The 25937-nt window shown below is 41.5% G+C and overlaps 1 protein-coding gene across 10 annotated transcripts in view; it reads left to right on the plus strand.

Annotated features, from left to right (window-relative positions):
* Positions 1–21838, plus strand: part of RALY (RALY heterogeneous nuclear ribonucleoprotein) — a 345686-nt gene extending 323848 nt beyond the window's left edge. For 9 of the 10 annotated variants that reach the window (XM_033962663.1, XM_033962667.1, XM_033962666.1 and 6 more), the window contains 4 exons: positions 73–186; positions 1554–1699; positions 17658–17703; positions 20422–21838. In XM_033962663.1, the coding sequence (XP_033818554.1) occupies positions 73–186; positions 1554–1699; positions 17658–17699 (302 nt within the window). In that variant the 3' untranslated portion in view covers positions 17700–17703; positions 20422–21838. The remainder of the gene's footprint in view (positions 1–72; positions 187–1553; positions 1700–17657; positions 17704–20421) is intronic. The other variant, XM_033962665.1, reaches the window with a different exon arrangement.
* Positions 21839–25937: the final 4099 nt, after the last annotated feature.

Genomic DNA, 25937 nt, shown 5'->3' on the forward strand with positions numbered 1-25937 from the left:
TCATACTCTGTATCATATATCATCCCTCGTTATCTTTTTTCCCTCCATTCCCACTCTTCCCTTTTTCTTTAGTGAAAACCAATGAGCTGCAGGCAATTAAAATGGAGCTGACTCAGATCAAGTCGAATATTGATGCTTTGCTGGGCAGACTGGAGCAGATAACCCAGGAACAGAAACCATCCACAGGTCAGCAAGAGATCACAATGTTCAGCTCAGGTAGGGACGGTCCAGTAAGGATGGGACATTTATAGGCCTAGACTATAGCAAAGCATAGTGGAAGCAATATGAACCCCTGAAGAATTGTACAAAATGACATGTGGGAAACAAGAACCGTGTTTCAAGTGTGTGTGTGATAGGGCAGGAAATATCCTAATTTCAGCTCTGATCCACTGTCATCCAGGATAGATCAATTATTGACCTCCCATTACATAACTGAGAACTCCCTGCTCAGATGGCCCAGATCTCAGTTCGCATTTACTGTCACCCAGTCAGATTCTATTACTGTACCAGATTCAGTTTCTGCTTCTGATCCATTGCCTGCGGAAAGCCCCAAATAGATCCCCTTCCATCTTACTCAAATTCCAGCTCAAGTCTTGATATGTGAATGACATCCCAGTGGTCAGATCATACTAGTTCAGGTCCTTTTTTTTTTTTAACTCGTTCCCAGCTCAGATCCTAATTAATATTCTCATACCTTCCATCTGACACACATGAAGTATCAGGTCCATCGCCCACTTTCACTTAACTAGAAGTGGACAGGAGGAAAGACTGGGATTACAGATGAATTTAGGGGAAACGTTATCAATGTGGGCAAAGAGACTTAATGCATAAAATGGGACCCTGCCCTAAAACATAGATAACTTTCCTCCAAATGTGTCATCGGTACTTTCAGGTAATGGGAATAAGTGGTGCTCTTGTAATCTGTTGTGATGTGAGTTGTGTAAGACAAAGCAATATGAAAATAAAATGAAAGCATTCAAGTAGCTAAATATAAATTTAGCGGTCGATAGTCAAAGCAATCCCAATGGCCAGAAACAGCTTCTAGCTGTTTAAATGGCTTGTCTGGGGCTAACCAGGCACTGAACCACTGAAAATACCTGGTTAACACCTAAGCCGAAACCAGCTGTTTTCTTGGACTTCCCTAGGTAAAGTTGGCACTTAATTGATATTCAGCAAGAAACCAGCTAGGAGAACCATATAAACGGGACCACATAAACACAGTCCTCTCTTTATGTGGTTCACCATAACCACTGAATATCGCACTTAACTGGCTGGGTTTTGTCCAGCCATCTATGCCCAGATATTCAATGCTTGAGATGTCTTGGCATAAAACTGATGACAACCAAAAAAATGCTAACTGCCGCCCTTAGAGGAAAACAGGCATCGGGGACTGGAAACTGATTTGCATCTGATTTAAACCACATCACCCATGCTTAAATTTTAAGGCAAAAGTATTGGACATGCTCAGTGTGAGTCTCCAGGAAAGTCCTATGTGTGGTCTGTGGAGAGTTTTTGGTGAGGTCATATGCCTAGAGTTTGTTGCTTGCTTTCAGTTGTAGAAGTGAGGAGGAAGACAGATGGAAACAAAAGTGAAGTGTCCCAAGATGAGACCTCTTCAGAAACAGAAGAGATCACAATAGAGGAACCACTTAATGGGGATGATGGTGAGGACGATGATACTGTCCACGACGATGACATGGTGAGAGAATTATGCATTTTCGTGGACCCACAGAGGCCACGAGTGCTGCATCCCAGCAGTTCTCCAATGAACCCAGTGCCATTACGCATAGCCTCTGAAGTCCTTTCTCCATTGCTCTTGTGTTACTGAAAGTAGGTGGTATCTTCCCCCAGAGCTCATGTAGTATACCAGATGCTGGCCTCAGAAGAGAAACTTCCTCATGGGAGGAAATATTTTTGTGAATATGAAAATTTTTACTAAATGTTCACTATGAATGAACATTAATTTTGCACATTTTCTAATAACCTAGGGATAATATTCAGCTGACCATAGTCAAGGCTTTTTTTAAGCACTGACTGAATTAGACCCAGTTATTCAATGCCAGCTGCTGTTCATCACTGAATGTCCAGGTCTGGGGCAGCCACCAGGAATTTTCTTGGTACCAGCAATATTTAGGGCTCCTTTTACAAAGCCGCACCAGCGGTTTTAACGCACGCTAGCCGGAAATCTACTGCCTGCTTCAAAGCGTGTGTGGCAATTTAGCGCGCGTTAAAGCCCTAGCACAGCTTTGTAAAAGGAGCCCTTAGTGGCTATAACCAGATAGCTACTCAGTTAACTGAGGACAGCCTTTTAGCAGTCCTCAGTTAACCAGAAATAGCTGTTCCATATCAATAGTGCCCAGATAACTCCACTTTTTGCACTGGCGCTATCCAGAGAGCGTCACGGCTGTCAGAGCCAATTACATTCCGCAGCACTGTCTGGTTAGCTGGAAAAGGGACCCTCCTGAGTGATTAAACTACACTGAAAACCGATCTTGTAATGTTTGTCCAGAAATTATTTTTTATTTCTTTTCTTTTTTTTTTTTGGAAGAAGAAACATTGGGGTCCTTTTACTAAGGCGCGTGAACCAACAATTAGTGCATCCTAAATCGGTTCCCACACCTCAATAAAAGGACCCCACTGTTCTCAAACTTTCAGAATATAGCAAAGAATGTTTGTGAAAACTCGTAAGATGCTGCAATTTTAGCATTCCCATTAAAAGAAAAAAAAAAAAAAACTTTGCACACCATAACTTTTTCTTTTTAGAATTTTTTCACAGTGAAATTTTAACTATGAGATGCGAGATTACTCTCAGTAGGCCTGGGAAGCAGGAAATAGACCTTAGAAGCCACTGCAAAGACTAATACAATGTCTTGTCAAAGCAGGCTCAGTTTTTCTTTCATTGGTCATAAAAAAAACCCTCCCAGAGCCATTTTTAAACTGAAGATGCTCATGCATAAAACTATATTACTGAGAAATTGTTGAACTGGAGTCAAGATTAAAATTTTGCATATTGAGATGAATGAGTTTTATGTGTGAGCAGGTGCACTTTAAAAATGGCTCTGGGAGTTTTTTATGACCAGTGAAAGAGAAACAGCCCAGCTTGCCAAGATGTTTTGTTATTAGTCTCTGCAGTGGCTTCTGAGGTCTTTTTTCTTCCATCCTTCAGTAAGATTAGACAATTAGAAGGAAGGTATAAGTGTTATGAATCTCACAAGCTTTTTGGAATTTTCATTAGAAGTAATTACACAGGGGACAGTTTAGAGGTAGCACATGCTAATGACGTTGATCAAAACACTGTATTTTGTCTTTACTTTCATCAAGTGTATAAACTTTATAAATTCCCATTTTTCCTGACATGCCCAAGGCTTCACAAAAGTGGCATCATGATGGCAGATAAAGGCCAAATGGCCCATCCAGTCTGCCCATCCGCAATAAACATTATCTCTTCATAGTTTCATAGTTTATTAAAATTTGATTAAATGCAAATCATAAAATTTGAAGTGTTATACAGTTAAATAAAACATTTAAAAAGGGAGGCAAACTCCAAGTTACCAACAAGACGGCAGATCTTAACATACTAGACATAGGAAGGGTTGGAAACAAGAGGAGAAGAGGAGGCACTACAAAAAATAAGAGGAAAGAGCAAGGAGGGAAAAATAAGAAAGAAAATTACTCATATGCGTCCTTAAAAAGGAAGCATTTTAGACTACCCTTAAATTTATCTAAATTATGTTCTGCTCTGATAAAAAATGGAAGAGAGTTCCAGATCATGGGTGCCGATAATTTTTAGTGAGGGGACGTGGAGAGTTTGCTGAGAGTGGATCTTGGAGGATCATATGGAATCAAAAGATGGTCTATAAAAGCGGGTTCATTAGTCTTTTGTGTTTAACATTTAAATGTGATCCAGTGAGGTATAGGTAGCCAGTGTGCTTTTTTCAATAGTGGAGTTTGTAATGATTTTTATGGTGGAGTTTTGGATCAATTGAAGACATCTGATATCTTTTTGACATAGTCCTTTATAGAGTGAATTGCAATAATCAATTTTTGAGATAACTAGAGAATGAATCAGGATATTAAGAGATTGGGAATCTAGGACAGAAGCTAAGGACCGTATCATTCTCAGTTTGTAAAAGCAGTTTTTAACAAGAGCACTAATTTGTGGGCGATAGGAAAGTTTATTGTCGATGATGACACCTAAGATTTTGATTGAGGAGAGTAAGTCAATTGGAGTATTTTCGATAGACAATGGGGAAAGAAGATGAAGATTATCCTTCCATGGAAAGAAGACACAGTTTATTTTGTTGATACTGAGAGAGAGCATGTTACAATGGACCCATTTTCTGATTATTTCTAACTTAGAGTTGATAGAATTGATATCAGCAAGATAGTGTGGAGAATTTGTATGTTTTCCTCTTTCTAAGCGATCCCACATGCCTATCCTTAGCCCTATACATAAAAGAAAGCATACAATCGACAAAAATAGACACAGCAGAGATGACCAACAAGTTGGAATCTCTATGGGTTAAAATACCGGGAAGGAAAGGGCCTGAAATAAAGATGGACCTATACTATCGTCCACCTGGGCAAACCGGAGATATCAATGAAGAAATGGAAGCCGAGATGAAGCAAGAATGCAAAAGCGGTAACACGGTTATTATGGGAGACTTCAACTACCCTGGGATAGACTGGAGTCTTGGAAGCTCAAAATACGCTAGGGAGACAGAATTCCTGGAGGCTATACAAGATTGTTTCATGGAGCAGCTTGTTAGAGAACCAACGAGAGGAAATGCCACTCTGGATCTAATCCTAAATGCAAAGGAAGTAGAGGTAGTGGGACCACTGGGAAACAGCGATCATGACATGATCAAGTTCAAGGTTGAGGTAGGAATACCAAAAGGAAAGAGAACCATAGCGACAACTTTCAACTTCAGGAAAGGAAACTACGAAGCAATGAGGGATATGGTAAGGAAGAAACTTAGGAACACTTCCAAAAAATGGCAAATGGTAGAACATGCCTGGTCTTTTCTCAAGAACACGGTGAGTGAGGTGCAAAATCTGTATATCCCCAGATTCAGAAAGGGGTGCAAAAAGAGTTGAACAAAAGACCTGGCGTAGATAGCTAAAATAGTGAAGGAAGCAATAGGCAATAAGAAAAACTCATTCAGGAAATGGAAAAAGGACAAAACTGAGGGGAACTGGAAAGAGCACAGAAAGTATCAAAAAGAATGTCACCGAGTGGTTTGAAAAGCCAAAAGAGAGTATGAAGAGAGGCTAGCCAGGGAAGCACAAAATTTCAAACCGTTCTTCAGATATGTTAAAGGGAAGCAACCGGCTAGGGAGGAGGTGGGACCGCTGGACAACGGAGACAGGAAGGGAGGAGAAAGAAGTGGCGGAAAGACTTAACATGTTCTTTTCGTCTGTATTCACAAACGAAGACACATCCAGCATACCAGAGCCTGAGCAATTCTTCAATGAAACTCAAGCAGAAAAATTAACATCCATGGAAGTGAGCCTTGAAGATGTACGCAGGCAGATAGAAAAACTAAAAACTGACAAACCCCGGGTCCGGACGGAATCCATCCAAGGATTCTGAAGGAATTAAAGGAGGAGATAGCGGAACTATTGCAGCAAATTTGCAATCTATCCCTGAAAACAGGCATGATCCCAGAGGACTGGAAGATAGCCAACGTTACGCCCATCTTTAAAAAGGGATCAAGAGGTGACCCGGGAAACTACAGACCGGTGAGTCTGACCTCGGTTCCGGGGAAAATGACGGAAGCACTGATAAAAGAAAGCATCGATAAACATTTTGAAAGAAACGAACTTCTGATAACTGCCAGCATGGTTTCTGCAAGGGGAGATCGTGCCTAACGAACTTGTTGCACTTCTTCGAAGGAATTAACAAACGGATGGACAAAGGAGTCCCCATAGACATATATCTAGATTTCCAAAAAGCCTTTGACAAGTTGACCCATGAACGCCTACTCCGGAAACTGAAGAACCATGGGGTCGAAGGAGACGTACATAGATGGATCAGAAACTGGTTGCCGGGTAGGAAACAGAGGGTAGGAGTGAAGGGCCACTACTCGGACTGGAGGAGGGTCACGAGTGGATGTCCCGCAGGGCTCGGTGCTCGGGCCGCCTCTATTTAGTATATTTATAAATGATCTAGAAACAGGGACAAAGTGTGAAATAATAAAATTTGCAGACGACACCAAACTATTTAGTGGAGCTCGGACTAAAGAGGACTACGCAGAATTGCAAAGGGACTTGAACAAACTAGGGGAATGGGCGATGAGATGGCAGATGAAGTTCAACGTTGAGAAATGTAAAGTATTACATGTGGGAAACAGAAACCCGAGGTACAACTATACGATGGGAGAGATGTTATTAAATGAGAGTACCAAAGAAAGGGACTTGGGGGTAATGGTGGACATGACAATGAAGCCAATGGCACAGTGCGCAGCGGCCGCTAAGAAGGCAAACAGAATGCTAGGCATAATCAAGAAGGGTATTACAATCAGAACGAAAGAAGTTATCCTGCCATTGTATCCGGTGATGGTGCGTCTGCTCTGGAGTACTGCGTCCAATATTGGTCGCCGTACCTTAAGAAGGACATGGCGTTACTCGAGAGGGTTCAGAGGAGAGCGACGGGTCTGATAAAGGGGATGGAAAACCTTTCATACACTGAGAGATTGGAGAAACTAGGTCTCTTTTCTCTGGAGAAGAGGAGGCTTAGAGGGGATATGATAGAGATTTACAAGATCATGAAGGGCATAGAGAGAGTAGAGAGGGACAGATTCTTCAAACTTTCGAATAATAAAAGAACAAGAGGGCATTCAGAAAAGTTGAAAGGGGACAGATTCAAAACGAATACTAGGAAGTTCTTCTTTATCCGAGTGGTGGACACCTGGAATGCGCTTCCAGAGAGCGTAATAGGGCAGAGTATGGTACTGGGGTTCAAGAAAGGATTGGACAATTTCCTGCTGGAAAAGGGGATAGAGGGGTATAGATAGAGGATTACTGCACAGGTCCTGGACATGTTGGGCCGCCGTGTGAGCGGACTGCTGGGCACGATGGACCTCAGGTCTGACCCAGCAGAGGCATTGAACATAAGAAGTTGCCTCCGCTGGGTCAGACCAGAGGTCCATCGCGCCCAGCAGTCCACTCCCGCGGCGGCCCATCAGGTCCATGACCTGTGAGGTGACCGGCATCTAAGTCCTTTTAATCCCCTTAGCCTTCTCTTTAAGCCCTTACATAACTTATTTCTACCTCTATCTGTATCCCTCAACCCCCGTGTCCTTCAGGAAATTATCCAATCCTTCCTTGAAGTCCGGTAGAGTACTTTGTCCTATTACAACCTCTGGAAGTGCATTCCAGATGTCCACCACCCTCTGAGTGAAAAAGAATTTCCTGGCATTGGTTCTAAACCTGTCCCCTTTCAATTTCTCCGAGTGCCCCCTTGTTCTTGTGGTTCCCAATAGACTGAAGAATCAGTCCCTTTCTACCTTCTCTATACCTTTCATGATCTTGAAAATCTCTATCACGTCTCCTCTGAGTCTCCGCTTTTCCAGGGAGAAGAGCCCCAGCCTTTCCAACCTGTCTGCGTAAGAAAGGTTCTCCATCCCTTTTACCATTTTCGTAGCTCTCCTCTGAACCCTCTCAAGTATTGCCATGTCCTTCTTGAGGTACGGTGACCAAAATTGGACACAGTACTCCAGATGTGGGTGCACCATTGCATGATACAGCGGCATGATGACTTCCTTCGTCCTGGTCGTAATTCCCCTCTTAATAATACCCAACATTCTGTTCGCTTTCTTTGAGGCTGCTGCACATTGTGCAGTTGATTTCATTGTTGTATCTACCAGCACACCAAAGTCTTTTTCAAGGTTACTTTCCCCTAGCACTGATCCCCCATTTTGTAACTGAACATCGGGTTCTTCTTCCCTATATGCATGACTTTGCATTTCTCTATATTGAAGTTCATTTGCCATTTATTTGCCCACTCTTCCAGTTTGTTTAGGTCCCTTTGTAGGTCTTCACATTCTTCCGCCGTTCTAACCCTGCTACAGAGTTTGGTGTCATCCGCAAACTTTATAACTTCACACTTTGTCCCCGTTTCCAGGTCATTTATGAATACATTGAACAGTAGCGGTCCGAGCACTGATCCCTGCGGAACACCGAGTAGTGGCCCTTCACTCCAACCCTTTGCTTCCTGCCTGCCAACCAGTGTTTAATCCATCTGTATACGTCCCCCTTCCAACCCATGGTTCCGCAATTTTCTAAGTAGCCGCTTATGAGGTACCTTGTCAAAGGCTTTTTGGAAGTCGAGATAAATTATGTCTATGGGCTCCCCTTTGTCCACCTGGCTGTTTATCCCTTCAAAGAAGTGCAGTAAGTTTGTTTGGCACGATCTTCCCTTGCAGAAGCCATGTTGGCTCGCTTTCAGTTGTCCATTTTTTTCTATGTGCTCACTGATGCTGTCTTTTATCAGTGCTTCTACCATCTTGCCCGGGACTGAAGTCAAGCTTACCGGCCTGTAGTTCCCCGGGTCTCCTTTCGCTCCCTTTTTGAAGATAGGTGTGACATTTGCTATTTTCCAGCCCTCCGGGATCTCCCCAGTTTTCAAGGATAGGTTACAAATGTGTCGGAGTATTCCCGCTATTTCGTTCCTCAGTTCTTTTAGTACCCTTGGGTGGATTCCATCCGGGCCTGGTGATTTGTTGCTCTTCAATCTATCTATCTGTTTGAGGACATCCTCATGGCTTACCTCTATTTGCGACAGTTTTTCCTCTTGGTCTCCACTTATGATCTCCTCTGGTTCTGGTACATTGGATGTGTCTTCGCTTGTGAAGACTGACGAGAAGAACTTGTTTAACCTGTCAGCTACCTTTCTCCTCCTTTACCACTCCCTTTGCTTATGTTCTTATCCCACGCTTTTTTGATTTCAGACACAGTCTCTGTCTCCACCACCTCTTCTGGGAGACTGTTCCACACATCAACCACTATTTCTGTATAAAAGTATTTCCTAAGATTACTCCTGAGCCTATCAACTCATAACTTCATCCTATGCCCGCTCATTCCAGAGCTTCCTTTCAAATGAAAGAGACTCACCTCATGCGCATTTATGCCACGTAGGTATTCAAGTGTCTCTATTATATTTCACTTCTCCCACCTTTCCTCCAAAGTATACAGTACATATTGAAATCTTTAAGTCTGTCCCCATACGCCTTAAAGACCACACACCATTTTAGTAGCCTTCCTCTGGACCGCCTCCATCGTTTTTATATTTTTTTGAAGGTATGGCCTCCAGAATTGTACACATTATTCTAAATGAGGTCTCACCAAAGTCTTATACAGGAGCTGATATACCTTCTTTTCCTACTGGCCATACCTTTTCCTATGCAGCTTGGCATCCTTCTAGCCTTCGCCTTCGCCTACAGTCACACCCAAGTCCCACTCTTCCATCGTTCACATAAGTTCTTCACCCCCTAAACCAGGGGTGTCCAACCTTTTGGCTTCCCTTGGCTGCATTGGCCGAAAAAAATGTTTCTAAGGCCGCGCAAACGCTGCAGCAAGACAGAGGAGGGAGCCGGCAAGACGGTAAACACCCGGGGGCAGCAGAAAAAATCACTGCATCACTCTCGACCGGGGCCACACAAAATACTTCATAGGGCCACATGCGGCCCTCGAGCCACAGGTTGGACACCCCTGCCCTAAACTGTACCGTTCCTTCGTGTTTTTGCAGCCCAAATGCATGACGTTGCATTTCTTAGCATTAAATTTTAGCTGCCAAATTTCAGACCATTCTTCCAGCTTCACCAGGTCTTTCTTCATGTTATTCACATCTGCAAAGAAGCAAATATTACCTGACAACCCTTCATCAATATCACTTATAAAAATGTTAAAAAGAACCGGCCCAAGAACTGAACCTCGAGGCACACCTCTGGTAACATCCCTTTCCTCAGAACGATCTCCATTAACTACTATCCTTTGCCGTCTTCCACTCAACCAGTTCTTGACCCAGCTCGTCACAATAGACATCTTTGTGGAACCCTGTCAAAGGCTTTGCTAAAATCTAAATACACCATAAGAATAGCCTTACTGGGTCAGACCAATGGTCCATCAAGCCCAGTAGCTCATTCTCACAGTGGCCAATCCAGGTCACTAGAATCTAGCCAAAACCCAAGTAGTAGCAATATTCCATGCTACCGAAACAGGGAAAGCGGTGGCTTCCTCCATGTCTTTCTCAATAACAGACTATGGACTTTTCCTCCAGGAACTTGTCCAAACCTTTCTTAAAACCAGCTATGCTATCCATATCTAGCACATTCCCTCTATCCAGTACTCTGGTCAACCAATCACTGAAATTGATCAGATTGACAAGACTTACCTCTAGTGAATCCATGTTGCCTCCGGTCCTGTAATCTACAGGTTTTCAAAAACTTGACCATTCTCTGTTTTAAAAGCATTTCCATTAATTTGCTTACAGAAGTCAGACTTACTGGCCTGTAATTCCCTACTTCTTCCTTCCTTCCACTTTTGTGGAGAGGGACCACATCCACCCTTTTCCAGCCCTCCGGTACCATTCCTGACTCTAGACAAGCATTGAAAAGGTCAGTCAGTGGAGCCACCAGAACTTCCCTAAGTTCCTTCAGCATCCTCGGATGTACACCATCCGGCCCCATTGCTTTGTCTACCTTTAATTTAGCTAGCTCCTCATGAATACAACCCTCTGAAAATCGATCAGAGTCTACCACTCCTCCATCCCTATTCGCATTTGTCTTATGTGGTCCTGCTTCCGGTACTTCAGCCATGAACACAGAACAGAAATATTTGTTATGCAATTCAGCCTTTTCTTTATCAGTTTCTACATATTCCTCCCCTTCACTTTTGAGTCTCACAATGCCAGTTTTGCACTTCTTTCTATCACTGATATATCTAAAAAATGTCTTGCCTCCCGGTTTTACCATGTCAGCTATTGCCTCACAAAAAGGTTTGTCGCCCTTACAATAACTCCTTTCAGTTTTGCCCACTGCATTTCTACTCCTTCCACACGTTCCCATCCAGACAACAATTCCTTGACGTAATCCCCCATCCGAACAAAGTCTAGAACCTTTACTTTTGAAAGAGCCCTCAGTGCTAGCTTTGTGTTACATTTTACTTGTAATTGGTTATATTGGAGGGTAAGAATTATCTATTCTTTGATTCCAATCACTTATTGGAGAGCTAAAAATCAAGGTTACTATTCCTGAGGTTTAGACTGACTGGGACAATTTACATTGGACCATGTCTTTTATTAAGAATATTTTTTTCTCTTTTCTTTAGTGCTATTTCCTGGTTCTTGGATCTATTTTTGTATATATGTAGTTTATAGCCCCATTTTAGACAGGTCACAGAGGTAAGAGTTGAGACTGGTAGGTCAGCGAATCTCAAGTTTCACCAGTAGTTTAGAACTGAATCTTTTGACTAAACTACTGGGTTTGTGTAGCATCAACATCCATGATGGGTTCAAAGACAGCACTTAATCAGTTATCTCTGGGACCTTAGAGATGTCACTGGTTATCCCAACGCTGTCACAGCCTAAAATGTAGGTGTTGGAAAACCAGGTCTACTTTTGGGCGTGAGTTAAGTGGACTTGACGTAGGCGTGCCAGAGGCATCCACATATAGGTGAACAGGGCTTCTGTTTTTGGGGTAAAGAAGACTCCACTTTAACAATAATGGAAAAATATGTTTAATAATGCATTACTCGAGCAAAGCACAAGAAAAAATGTATTGCATACTAAACCTCATTCTCAAAGTTTAAGAAAATAAGAAGAGAATCTCTACTTACAATGGCTGTGGCTCAGAGCAAGTAGACATGTCTGATGCACAATATTGACATCATTGTGACATCATCAATATGCACCTAGATGGCAGAATGTCACTAAAAATAATAGGAACCCCTGTCTAAAAGGAAGCTCCTGTAGCTCAGTGGTTAAAGGCACTTCTTCCATCTTCCACAGATCATGGATTCAACTCCCGAGTATGGTGAGAGGGGGGAGGGGAAAGTCCTGTAAGCTCAGGTGAAGACCCCGAGAATCTCCCTGTCACAGCCAGTACAGCTAAGACCTAAAATGGCTGCTGAAAAAGCAAATGGACTCTCAGACTAGAAATTGCCAGCTCTGAAAGGAGCCGTGAACTCTGAAAGATACATCTGCTTTTTCCTAGAAACAGAGAGTGTGATTATAGAGAAAGCAGTTCTGATGAAAAATATAAGCAGGATGATAACTTTATGAAAGTTTTACCAGAGGAAAGACGAACCACGGACAGAAGTGTACAAAAAGGCCAACCACAGAGCCGGAAAACCGTTAGGCCCAGGTGCTCAAAAGAGGAACTTGGTATATTAAAACGTCATTTACGGGGAAATGAGGGAGAAACTTATGAGAAAAGGCGTGGCACAGAATCACTCAATTTATGTTAACCAATCCAATGAAACCAAACCAATGAAAGTGTGAAATATAATATGCACCAACGTGGGCCAGAGCTTCCAGAATCATATAAAAGAAAGCTCCCTGGAACATAGTTTCAGAACTCATCGGAAGTTCTCCATCAGCCTGGCCAGTCTGATGTATGCTCTATCACTCTGTAAGCTGTGTGGTTTGTTCCTGCAAGCTATTACTATTTGATTATTAAAGCTCATATTATTTGATCAGCATAAAGAGAGTTGAGAGGTCTATCTGTGAAGGCCTAGGGTCTTCAGTGGTCAGGTACTCTAGCACATATTCCTATTTTTTATAGTGACAATCTGCCATCTAGGTGCATATTGGTGATTTGCTCTGAGCCACAGCCATTGTGAGTAGGGGTTCTCTTCTTATTTTCTTAAACTTTGGGAATGAGGTTTAGTATGAAATACATTTTATCATGTGCTTTGCTTGAGTATTGCATTATTTTTCATAATTACTGTATATATTTCATGTGCTTTGATTGAGGAACACAAAGGCCAAAAGAGGAACTGGACAAGTACTAAAGGTACATGTTTGATATTTATCCTAGAGAAATGACCGCTTATGAAACCCTTCACTGCTCATTGTGACCCTGTGCAAATCACTTAATCCCCTTGAGCCCACCAGGACAGAATGGAAATATGATAAAGTAGCTGAATATAAATTTAAAAAAATATAATAGTGGTCTGTAAAATTGGGCTGTCTTCTGCATGCCATTTTACTGCATATAATTTTAATGTAAAAAAAGCATAAAATTGCTGTTCTAATGACATCATAACGCTAAAACATGATAACATTATAGAGGTGCTTAAATTCACTGAGTGCTGCTGAGCACAATTCTCTATTAGTACAATCACTATTACTGAGTCTTCTTGATTATTGCAACATTGTCTATTTGACAATCACGAAGAAGGAATTAGAGAGCCTGACACTAATACAAAACACAGTGGTCAGGCTGTTCTACGGCCTGAAGAAATACCACCATGTCACATCCTATTACTGTGAATTCCATTGGCTTCCCATGGAAGCCCGGGTGGTGTTTAAGCTGGGTTGTTTTTGCTCCAAAGTACTGTATGGATCAGCTCCTCCTTATTTGGTCAATAGATTTGCCTTCACTTCATCTAAACACAGCAGAAAACCTCATCCTTTGTTTAATTTTCCTTCTGTCCAAGGCTGAAGAAGTAAAAAATGTCTTGATCATATACTAGTGTACCAAGCAGCCTCTCACGACAAAGAATTTAGAACGTTATTTTTAGAAACATTTTAGAACACAGCTGAAGACTTCTCTATTTTCCAAGTATCTGATTCATTAATTCATTTGTACTATGCGGATCGTTAATAGTCTTTTGTAAACCGCGATTAACAAGCACAATGGAATGGAATGTCTATTGTGTGTTTCTGCTTAATAGAATCGCACTCAGCATTGTGCTGCTGGACGTCTTAAATGCCTAACTTTTAGACTTCCTTGACAGAATTTGCACCTTAGTCTTTATCTTTTATTGGCGTTTGATATATTGCCACATGGTCATGAAAAGGTTTTGCAGTGGTTTCATTAAAACAATTTAAAAAATCAAAAATCAAATGTATTACAACAAAATGCTTAAACTCATGAATTCTCTTTCTTAGGCTCTGAGAATTTGGGGGGGAAAGAAAAAAGTTCTTAATTTTTCTACTATATTTTTATAATTACTTTTAAACTTTCTTACCCTCCATTTGTATTTTCCTTGTATGAATTTTTTACTATACTTATTGTAGTTCTCCCTACTTTCCATATGTATTGGTACGTCAAGTCCATTTGTGTTGGTTGTAGTTAATAATTAAGACCCTCTTTTTAATTGTAAATCGCTTTGAATTAATGATACTGCAATTCATCAAAATTTTAAGAAAAAAAGAAAAAATATCATAATGTGTTAACAAATTATATGGGGACGCGCAACATATAATATGTTCATATAATGATTGAATATGTTGTGTGATCGTGGCACCGAGGTACCCCTCTCTTCAAACCCAGCATGCTGGGGCTGGTCTCAGCGTGGCTGCACTTTTCAAGGCTGATGAGCCAAACATTGGTGAAAGACGTGACAGCATTGGAGTTCAAGTCGTCTTTTGTGCCTCTGGGTGATTTTTCCCTTTTCTAAACCTGAGGGAGTTTTTTTGCCAGTGAACGTATCAAAAGCAGTTTTTAATTTGTACCTTTTTGTTCTTTATTGCTACATTAGTCTGAGGCTTTTTCTCCCTCTTGCTGGGTTTGAAGAGGGGGTGCCTCGGTGTCACGATCACATAACATAATACAAACATATTGCAGTCATATTACAAGTTATGCTTGTCAGACAAATAACAAAGCAGCATCGACAAAGACAAGGTAGGGCACGACTAGTTTCCAGCCTGTGTTGTGCTAGGGTGTGGAATGAACACCAAACCTCTGATGAAACAGGTAGGTTTTCAGTGGGTTGGGGGTTTTGTTTTTTAATTCTGCTAATGTAGGGAGGTTCTGAATGTGGGCGAGAAGATCATTCCAAAAATGAAATACTGATAACTGGGAAATAAATGATTCTCTTCTAAAATGGGAAATAAATGCGTTTGATACATGCGTATCCCAGCTTTATGAAATGGAGATTTAGACATTTATGCAAGAACAACCTTACCTCCCCTCTTAGGAATCTGAGCTCCCTCCAACTCTTCCGTAAACATCTGAAAACCTGGTTATTCTCAAAAATGTAACTCTTCCTCCCTCTCTGGTTATTCTAGTCCTCTACATTTTCTCTTCATTTTGCCTCTTCCCTCCACTGGAGTTCCTTTCTACCCTAACTCTTGTTAACCGTGTCGAGCTTTACGAATTTAGAGATGATGCGGTATACAAATCTAAGGTTTAGATTAGATTAGATTTATGCTTGTCTCAAATGTGAATTGGGTTTGTAAAATGAGAACCTTATCCCTGTTTTCCTGATGTCACCATATTAAATGCAAGGGGCGGAGCTCCTACTTACACACTAACGTACTGTCAATATACATGTCTCTGGTGTATCTGCCAGCCCTTAAATGTCAGGCATACCAATACTGGGTTAGACTAAGCTCGCAGATGCCATTGTAGAATAAGATCAAGTTAATTATTTATTTGATATACTGCCTTATCATAATGTCTAAGTGGTTTACAATACATTTACAAAAAGCATATTTATTAAAACAGGGAATTAAATTTTTTTTAAAAAGCATCATTACAGGAATGCAGAGACATAAAGGGGGAAGAAGAAAAAATACAATACAGGCAGACCCTGGGTTAAGAACAAGTTCCGTTTTTTTAAACCGTTCTTAAGTTGAATTTGTATGTAACTCGGATCCTAGGATTCTTCCCACCTTCTCCACCTCCTTGAGGCCCCTCTCAACCATTACTCCTCTCTTACCCATGCATCTCTGCCTCACTCCTCTCCCACTACCATGTCCAATAAGTTTCCTATGCCCAACAATTTTCCACTTTCATCATCTCCCCATGTGCACCATCTCTCTTTCCTTCTCTCAGACACCCAATTCTCCCTTCCTATTCCCTCCCTCTTCTCAGCATCTCTTTACCTCACTCCCTCCATTCTTTCATCCTTTGGCTCATGCTCCCTTCCCTCCCTCCTTCCTTTCATTCTTGTCCCAAGTTCATGCCTCCTCCCTCTTCCATCATTTATCCAAAGTTTGTTTGTCCTCTCTCCCGAGTCCCAACATGCCTTTTTCCCTCCCAAGTCCCAGTGTGCCCCCCTCTCTCTTCCTCCCTCCATTTTGTGCCTCAAGTACGTGCCTCCCTCCAGCGGGTGTTTACCTTCTGGCCGGCTCCCTCCTCCTTCCTGATGCAGTCATTTCTCTGCACAAAGCCACGGGCGGCAACTCCTATGCACATCCCACGGCTGAGCCGAAAGCCTTCCCTCTGACATTGGAGTGGCATCATAGCTTCAGACATTTCTGCATCAATTGGGTGAGAAGTTCCAACATTTGGTTTAAACCTCCAGGATCCTCTGCTCCCATTAAGAAGTTAGAATTACTGGAGCTGGTGGTGGTGGTGAACGTGGATCAGGACTCAAGGAGGGGACCTCACGACCACTCACTTTTAGAAGGAAGATTAATCTTCTCAACTGTAGTGCAAGAGGCATCTTTTGTGGCCCTTTAACCCCTTCTGCTTCCCCTTCCCCATATCAACAGAAGTATTGTAGCTATAAGCACAAAAAGTGCCTTATGGAATGGAAGGTTGCCAAAGTCCAGCAATAAGAGAAATAAATTATTTGGGTACAGCTCAATAGCTCTTTAATGGTTCCTCAATTGGCTCCTCAGTTGAATCTAGAGGGGCAAGTGACCATGGGCCACACACTTCAGTTCAAAGTGGTTTAAATCTGCTGCGGCTTGGCATCTGCAGCAGTTCTCTCCTCGAGGGCTCCTCTCCTTCCTCAAAGCAACCCAAACAGGTACAGCTGACACCTCTCCTCCCAAAAATACACCTATTTTATTCCTGTTTATAAACACTGCATAGGTGCCTCTGTACCTTTAAAAAACAGGATTTCAGAGCAAATTCTCTCAGACAAATTCCCACCTTCTTTGAGGCAGCTACACGTAAATCATAACTTCATTCAAATTGCATGCCTGGGAATGCCTTTATGCAGATCAGAGTTTGCACAATTGTATAATGGTTATTTCTTTTGCAAATATATTATGCTTTACACACAGAGGTTTCAGAAAATTACCCTCAAAATGTATTTATTTATTTTTCTATACCGTTCTCCCAGGAGAGCTCAGAATGGTACTCAAGCACTTTTCCCTGTCTGACCCGGCAGGCTCACAATGGGGTCTTTTTACTAAAGCGCGCTAGCTGTAATGCTAACACGTGTTAGCATTTAATGCACACTAAAACGGCTAGCACCCCAATCTATCTAATGGTCACAGGGTGGGTTTTGAACCCACAACCCCAGAGTGCTGAGGCTGCAGCTTTAACCATTGCATCACAAACACTATTTTGCCCTCCCTTTCTCTCACCATCCATGCAAATAGCAGTCTCAGAGGTTATGGGTGCGTTAAAGATTCATACATTGCACTTATTAATTTGAAAGTCTGCATGGTAAAAGCACTAGCATTTTTGGCAACTAGGTGGGCTATTTGAAAATTGCATTGATTTCTCACTTTCTGTCACTTTTATCTTCAGGAGAACAGCCATTACACAGACCTTGATGCCTCATTACTGTAACACGGTGAGTAAGTTTTGCAGAATGTTTCTGGGATTCATTGCAACCTAATACTAACAATCTTCAAACATTGATAAGGTGGGCAATTTTAAAAGAAAGCATTACCCATAGAAACAGTCCTTAATAAAATTGCCCACCCTTTTTTTAGTTAAAGTACATGCACATTAGAGGCTAATTGCATATAGTTATACCCTCTGTAGAGGAAGTCTATTCTGCAAAAGAGAGGGGGGTGGAGGGGAGAAAGCTACACACATACTTTTGGAATTTTAAGATTGATGTGTGTATTTTAGTTCTGGAAAAAACCTTCACACAAATCAGTAAGGGTAAATGTGTGTCTGTACTTCTATTGTTTCCAACTCAACAAAAGTTGGAAAGATTTATACAAAAGGGACCCAAATCATCTGTCTGTCGGTGGGGGGGGGGGGGGGGACGGGGACAACTGAAAATTTAAGAAAATGGGTTGAAAATTGGCTATCAGTTCTGAAAATGAACCAGATTAGAATGAGGATTACAGAGAAATAAGATTCCACCACTTCCCCAAAAAGTCCAATGCAGCATAGAAACTTAGATAACGTGAAACATAGCAGTTAGGGACTTTCTCCTTTCAAACTGCCTACTACCCACCACCACTACAATCTTCCCAAGTACTCTCAACCCCCCCCCCCCCCCTCTTTTAATTCAAAGACACACACAGAGACAACCTACCGACTCACATATGCAGTCAGAGTAGGGGCCGAGCCACAGCTAGGCACCCTTGGAGTAGCTAGAGGGGATCCCCACGTCCTGACAGCTGAATACCTCTCCTGACATCACCCAGAATTCTATAGCCCAGCTTGGCAATGCCAAAAACTCTGCAAGCCATCTAATCAGCTACTATATCACACAATGTATCCAGTTAGGCAACAATATTGAACATCTAACCAGATAAGTTTAGCAGTCAAGTAGGACCACATAAAGAGCTGTCTTTTCTGTAACATGTGAAAAAGTTAGCCAGTTAGCATTAGCACTCTGAGACTCAAAGGTGAAGGGGAAGAATATATAGAAGCTGATAAAGAAAACGCCAAATTGCTTAACAAATATTTCTGTTCTGTGTTCACGGCTGAGCGCTGGGAGCAGGACCGCAGTAGACAAATGTGAATAGGGATTGAGGAGTAATAGACCCTGATCGATTTTCAGAGGGTTGTGTACGTGAGGAGCTAGCTAAAATAAAGGTAGACAAAGCGATGGGGCCGGATGGTGTACATCTGAAGGTGCTGAAGGAACTTAGGGAAGTTCTGGTGGCTCCACTGACTGACTTTTTCAATGAGTCTCTAGAGGGAGTGGTACTGGAGGACTGGAGAAGGGCGGATGTGGTCCCTCTCCACAAAAGTGGAAGTCAGGAAGAAGTAGGGAATTACAGGCCAGCAAGTCTGACTTCTGTGGTAAGCAAATTAATGGAAATGCTTTTAAAACAGAAAATGGTCAAGTTTCTGGAATCCTGTGAATTACAGGACTGGAGGCAACATGGATTCACTAGAGGCAGGTCTTGTCAGACAAATCTGATCAATTTCTTTGACTGGGTGACCAGAGAATTGGATAGAGGATGTGCACTAGATGTGGTGTATTTAGATTTTAGCAAAGCCTTTGACAGTGTTCCACACAGATGTCTAATAAATAGAGTGCCTTCGGGAAGGGTCCCAAAGTGACGGGCTGGATCAGGAACTGGTTGAGTGGAAGGCGACAGAGGGTAGTAATCAATGGAGATCACTCTGAGGAAAGGGATGTTTCCGGAGGTGTGCCTCAAGGTTCTGGTCTTGGGCCTGTACTTTTTAACATTTTTATAAATGATATTTTATGGGAGGAGAAAGAGTTTGTAAAATTTAAAAACGAATTAAAAACTTTCCTTTTTAGAGATGCATTTGCAAGTTAATCTTTTATTTTATTGCTTTGCTTATTTTATTACCCTCAAATGTCTTATTACCCTTTTGTATTTTCCTTTAATGTCTCCTCTTTATTTTTCAAATTGTATTTCATCCCTCCTTACCTTGTGTTTAATAATGTTAATTTTTAGCATAATAAGTTTATTTATTAATTGTATGGACTGTTTTGTTACCTAATCTATGTAACTTTTTAAATGTTCACCGCTTAGAAACTTTGTCTAAGGCGGTTAATCAAGCCATCTAATAAACTTGAAACTTATTGCTGAAGGGTTGTCAGGTAAGATTTGCATCTTTGCGGATGATACCAAAATCTGCAATAGAGTAGACATGCCAGATGGTGTGAATAACATGAAGAAAGACCTGACGAAGCTTGAAGAATGGTCTGTAATTTGATAGCTAAAATTTAATGCTAAGAAATGCAAGGTCATGCATTTGGGCTGCAAAAACCCAAGGGAGAACGGTACAGTTTAGGGCAGGGGTGTCCAACCTTTTGGCTTCCCTGGGCCACATTGGCTGAAAAAAATGTTTCTGGGGCCACACAAATGCTGCAGCAAGACAAGAGGAGGGAGCCGACAAGACAGTAAACACCCAGGGGCAGCAGAGGAAAACACTGTATCGCCCTTGACCGGGGCCGCAGGTTGGACACCCCTGGTTTAGGGGGTGAAGAATTTATGTGCACCACAGAAGAACAGGACGGGTGTGATTGTATGTGATGATCTTAAGATGGCACTATGCTTAGGTGACCTGGATCTGATGCTGTGAAAGATGTGCTTTTAATCATCATTTCCTTTATTTACTCTTCTAGCACAAGAAGAACAGAAGCAAACAACAGCAGAGCCCAAGTGGCAAAACGAGATAATGCACAAGGGAAGTGCTGAACCAAGTAAGCAGGAAGCCGAAGAGTGCTATCAACACCATCCACCAAGACTCTGGAAAAGGACAGACCCACCAGTTCATCTGTAAAATAAACTATTTCTGGAGGAAAAAAAAGCCTCAGCCACCTGTATCTGAACTTGTTCTGCTCATATAGGCATCAACATGACTGCTGAATATGAAATAGATTGGAGATTGTATTATATAACAAAAATATTGGACAATGTAGAGGTTGAGCTTTTTGGGGTTTTGTTTTTTTTTAACTTGTGTGCCTATGGTACATGGGCCCAGTGTTTGTAATATTTGGGGGTTTTGGTGCTGGAGAAGAGTGGAATTTTCAATGTTGTAAAATCAAACAGGTTCCCTTGAACTCTTGTTAAGAAGAGACAAGACATCTTATTCTGTCACCACACAAACCTCAGACGCATGATCCATTTCCACTGGAAGGAGAACTAGTGACCTGGCCACCCACTGTGACAGATGGTTGTAGAGGTTGAAAAGAAGACCAGGAAAGCAGGTCACTGCAGCCAGGAGACAACTGGCAAAGGCATCGATCCAGGGTTCATCCTACTACAGATTTCATTCTGACACTGATTATGAAGTAAACTTGTTTTCATCCAGTCTATTAAAGAAAATGTATCAATGTTCTAAAGATTGACTTTGCTAAAAATATAGAAACTTACAGGTTACCCATTAGGTAAAGGTTTAATAACAGGAGGAGATTCTTTAGTTCTCAAATGATAAAGCCCTTCCTCTACATTTAAAGGGTTATTTTATAAGAGTTATAATCCTTACAAAAAAACAAGGAATGAGGGAGAATAAATTAAGTCCAAATCACAAGTCGCCAAACTCCCACTTTTAATGGTAGATGGTGGTTCAGAGGACATGCATAAAAATATATATAAAAACCTAAAATCTTAAGTTTGAAAATATTTTTGTGATGGGGGGAATTATCAGTCACTTTAAGAATGACAACGCCATGCCAAATATTGGCCTATCACTAGATCACATCATTTTGCTCCACGTCAGTATGTGAAATGTCACCATAGGAAAAATATATATCTATACAAGTCCTCTAAATCACCACCTGCCTGAAAGTAACTCATAAAAATGCTTAAATAGCCTCAAAAGTAAAAAATATATATACACGTATATATGTAACGCTTATCTGAGTCTTCATAGAAAGAATATGAAAGCCAGCCCAAATCAGCAAGGATTCCCTCAATGGTAAATACTGACACTTCCAACAAAGTCCCCGTATCAAACTTTTAATCAGGATTATAGCACAGCTGATTATCTCACTCTTGACTCCGTCGTCTTTGTATTCCATTGGATATTTTAAATGCCACTTGAGCTTTACAGTTAAGTGCTTAAGGCACTTTAGAAATGGAGACCCTTATCTAAACAGGAGAGATGCTGCGGAAAAGGTCACATTGGCCTAAAAACTTTATTAAAATAAAAAAGAATGAAATGGTAACAAATTATAATTAAGCAAAACTGTCCTTGAACTCTTCCTTCAAAAAATCCTAATATAGATCCCAAGCTTAGTGACAGTTCACTTCTATTTAAAAAATAACTCTAAGTGCTCTGTAATTGGCCACAACTGACTGTGAAGATGGAAATTTCACACATACAAAGTAAAGTTACAATGGTGTTCTACTCTACCGAATCATTGAGTCCCCATGGTCCGACTGCCTGTAAGTTGTAAATTAGAGAATGACATAGGGACAAAATTTTCCCTGTTCCCATGGGGAACTCATGTTTCTCATCCCAATCCCAGCGAGTTCTTGTCCTGCTCCTGCCCCATTCCTGCAAGCCTCAACCACTTTAAAATCATAAGTGTCCGAGGCTTGTGCAGTTAAGGCAGAGCTTACAGAAATGGGGCAGGGCCAGGAAAAGAACTTGATGGGATGGGATGGGAAAATGAGTTCCCATGGGAACGGGGAAAAATTTATCCCCGTGTCATTCTTGATTGTAAATCCAATATTGTTCCCATGGGTGAGATGATGTGTATCACCTCCCACAATTGATTTCTTTATATGTTCAATGATGAATCACCGTATTTGTTCAAAAGCATGTTTTTTATCCACAAAATGTTGAACTAAAGGGGCCAATTTGATATAATTCAGCCTGCTATGGTGTTCACTCAATCGGACCTTTATGTGTTTGCTAGTGCATACTGCTTAGATGTAATCACAATGACATACACCACAAATGGAGTCTCACATGTAGAGATTTCAAAATATGTCTTATGAGTATGTGGATGTGAATCCACTGAACAATGTCTAATGAGGTTGAACATCCCTTACACTGTGAACAAGGTTGATGGTGTCCTCCTGGTTTATCATTTATTACTGCTAAAGACTGAACCACAGCATCTTGCATGCTGTGGCCTCTAGAGAACGCAATACATGAACCTCGTTTGAAAATTGCGTGAAATTCCAGAACATTCCAGTGCTATTTAAGTATTTTAGCGATGGAGGGCATTAATGGAATGTGTTTTAACACACATATGTGACTATCCATCATCTGTGTGGTTGGACAAGGTATAAGGGGCAATTTAAAGAGTTATTTGATAAGGGAATGTCTAAGTGTGAAAGTAGCTAGAGAAACAGGTGAATGCCAAGGCCATTTTGTTATGGGCTTCTTATCATTGCACGTACAATTGTTAGCATATAGTAAATCCATTAATGCACCTTAGTAAAGGAAGTCCAACAGTGCCTGCATTGCAGATGTGGATAGCCAAAGTGGCTCAGCCCTGCATATGCCATGCTTTATGATCATGTGTATAAATTAGCTTATAACTTACCTGCATTTTCAGAGAGGCCATTTACATGCATGTATGGCCACGTCTTGAAATTACCTCTTAATCAGATACATTTACATGCCACACAAAAATATTGAATAAGGCATAGATTTATGCTTATTTTATATGACAACATAGGTGCCTTTGTGCTTTTATAAAACAAGCATCCAAAATCAGGACTAAAAGAGTGCATATAGAGATATAAGTACGTAGTTGACCAGATTGATATCACAACTCTGCCCCTGCCCTCCCCTCCACCCAATGCTCATATTAAAACATGCAAAAGCAACCATACAATTTTATAGCATCCCTTTAAGGACAAGCACACCGCTCTGAAAGGCATTTTCCTTTAAAACATAAGAAATGAACTCCTGCTATTTTGCTTTGACTATGTATCAGCAAGGGTTATAATGTCAAGAGAAGCCAAGAAAGCAGAGGGCTGAGAATCTAGTATACAGTGGATAGTAAACTAGATGTACATTGTAAATGGCTGATGATCAGCAAAGGCAAGATATTCCAGGCCTCATAGGAGGTATGAGAAAAGAGTTAGCTCCTGATTGGTGTGGCCCGACTTTGCTGCAGGGGGAGACAGTCGGAGCAGACGATGAATGAGAGTCCGCAATTTGCAGGGGAACCATTGGTCTGACCCAGTAAGGCTATTCTTATGCTCTTACGTGTGCCATGTATAGGACCATTAAGCCATTGTAACAACACTGATGAGGTTGGCTCTGAGGCACTATGACATCACAATCTCAGCTCTGGAATGTTGCTTTCATTGGGGTTCTGGAATCTTGCTATTCTTTGAGATGCTAGAATGTTGCTACTCTTTGGTTTGAGCCAGGTACTGTGACCTGGCCACCGTGAGAACGGGCTACTCTTATGTTTTTAAGGAGAAGCATTTATGGTGCACCAAAAGAAAGTCATGAAGGCTCTGGTAAGAACATAAGCAGTGCCTCTGCTGGGTCAGACCAGAGGTCCATCATGTCCACAGTCCACTCACGTGCGGCCCATGAGGTCCAGGACCTGTATAGTAATCCTCTATCTATACCCCTCTATCCCCTTTTCCTTCAGGAAATCATCTAATCCCTTCTTAAACCCCAATACCATACTCTGTCCTATCACACCCTCTGGAAGCGCGTTCCAGGTGTCCACCACCCTTTGAGTGAAGAACTTCCTAGCATTGGTTCTGAATCTGTCCCCTTAACTTTTCCGAATGCCCTCTCATTTTTGTAGTGTTTGAAGAATCTGTCCCTCTCCACTTTCTCTGTGCCCTTCATGATCTTGTAAGTCTCTATCATGTCCCCTCTAAGTCTCCGCTTCTCTAGGGAAAAAAGCCCCAGTTTCTCTAGTCTTTCAGCATATAAAAGGTTTTCCATACCTTTTATCAATCGTGTCGCTCTTTTCTGAACCCTCTCGAGTATCGCCATATCCTTCTTAAGGTATGGCGACCAATATTGGATGCACTATTCCTGATGCGGGCGCAAAATCGTCCGCTACAATGGCAGGATAACTTCGTTCTGGATGTAATACCTTTCTTGATAATACCTAGCATTCTGTTCGCCTTCTTAGAGGCCACTGCGCACTGTGCCGATGGCTTCATTGTTTTGTCCACCAGTACCCCTAAGTTCTTCTCTAGGCTACTTTCATCCATTACCAGCCCTCCCATCGTATAGCTGTACATCAGGTTTCTGTTTCCTACATGCAAGACTTTACATTTCTCCTCCAGGATAGACACATTTAGGTTCCCTTTTACTAAGTGTTCTAATACCAAATGTAGGCTTAGAGCACAGAAAAAAGTAAAATTTCCATTTGCACACACTATTTTTGGAGGAGCTAGGGCACAGATAAGAAATGGGAAAGGCACAAGGCAAGTTGCCAAGTTTATTCAAGAACTTAATATCCAATGTCTCAGCAGCTTGCAAACTAATAGCTAAGGGAGGGGAGTGCACTTAGTCTAAACATTAGCAGTGAGGAAAAAGGGCAGAATTATAAATTGGGTAGGATAGAGGGGAAGGACAAGACAAAAGGGCAGAATCTGCATCCAGGACACTCGCTTGGTTCAAAACATAGTAGAAAGAAGGATTTATGTGCAAGCATCAGCAAAGTGAAATGTTTTGAGTTTCATTTTACATTGTCCAGAGAAGTCTGGAGATTGAGATGTGAAAGAAGAATGTTCCATAACACAGGGTCTTGTACTGAGAATATAGAGCTATAGAAACAATGATGGCAGATAAAGGCCAAATGGTTCATCCAGTCTGCCCATCTGCAGTATCAAGATATCTTCCTCTCCTAAAAGATCCCACGTGCCTGTCCCATGCTTTCTTCAATTCAGACACACCACTACCAGACTATTCCATGCATTTACCACCCTTTCTGTAAAAATGTATTTCCTTAAATTACTCTTGAGCCTATCACATCTTAACCTTATTCTATGCCCTATCACTCTGGAGTCTCATTTCAACTGAAAGAGACTTGCCGCGTGCATTTTTGCCACATAGGTATTTAAATGTCTCTCAAAAACAAAAATAGCAATAACAAAATATAATTCACAATACTAGAAAAATGTTATAAGCCAAGTGGTGGAAGTACCCACTGAAAAACATTTACTCAAAGTGGAGAAAAAGTCTCAACCATCAATAATA

This window comes from Geotrypetes seraphini, chromosome 11, assembly GCF_902459505.1.
Source record: "Geotrypetes seraphini chromosome 11, aGeoSer1.1, whole genome shotgun sequence".
NCBI classification, from domain to species: Eukaryota; Metazoa; Chordata; class Amphibia; order Gymnophiona; family Dermophiidae; genus Geotrypetes; species Geotrypetes seraphini.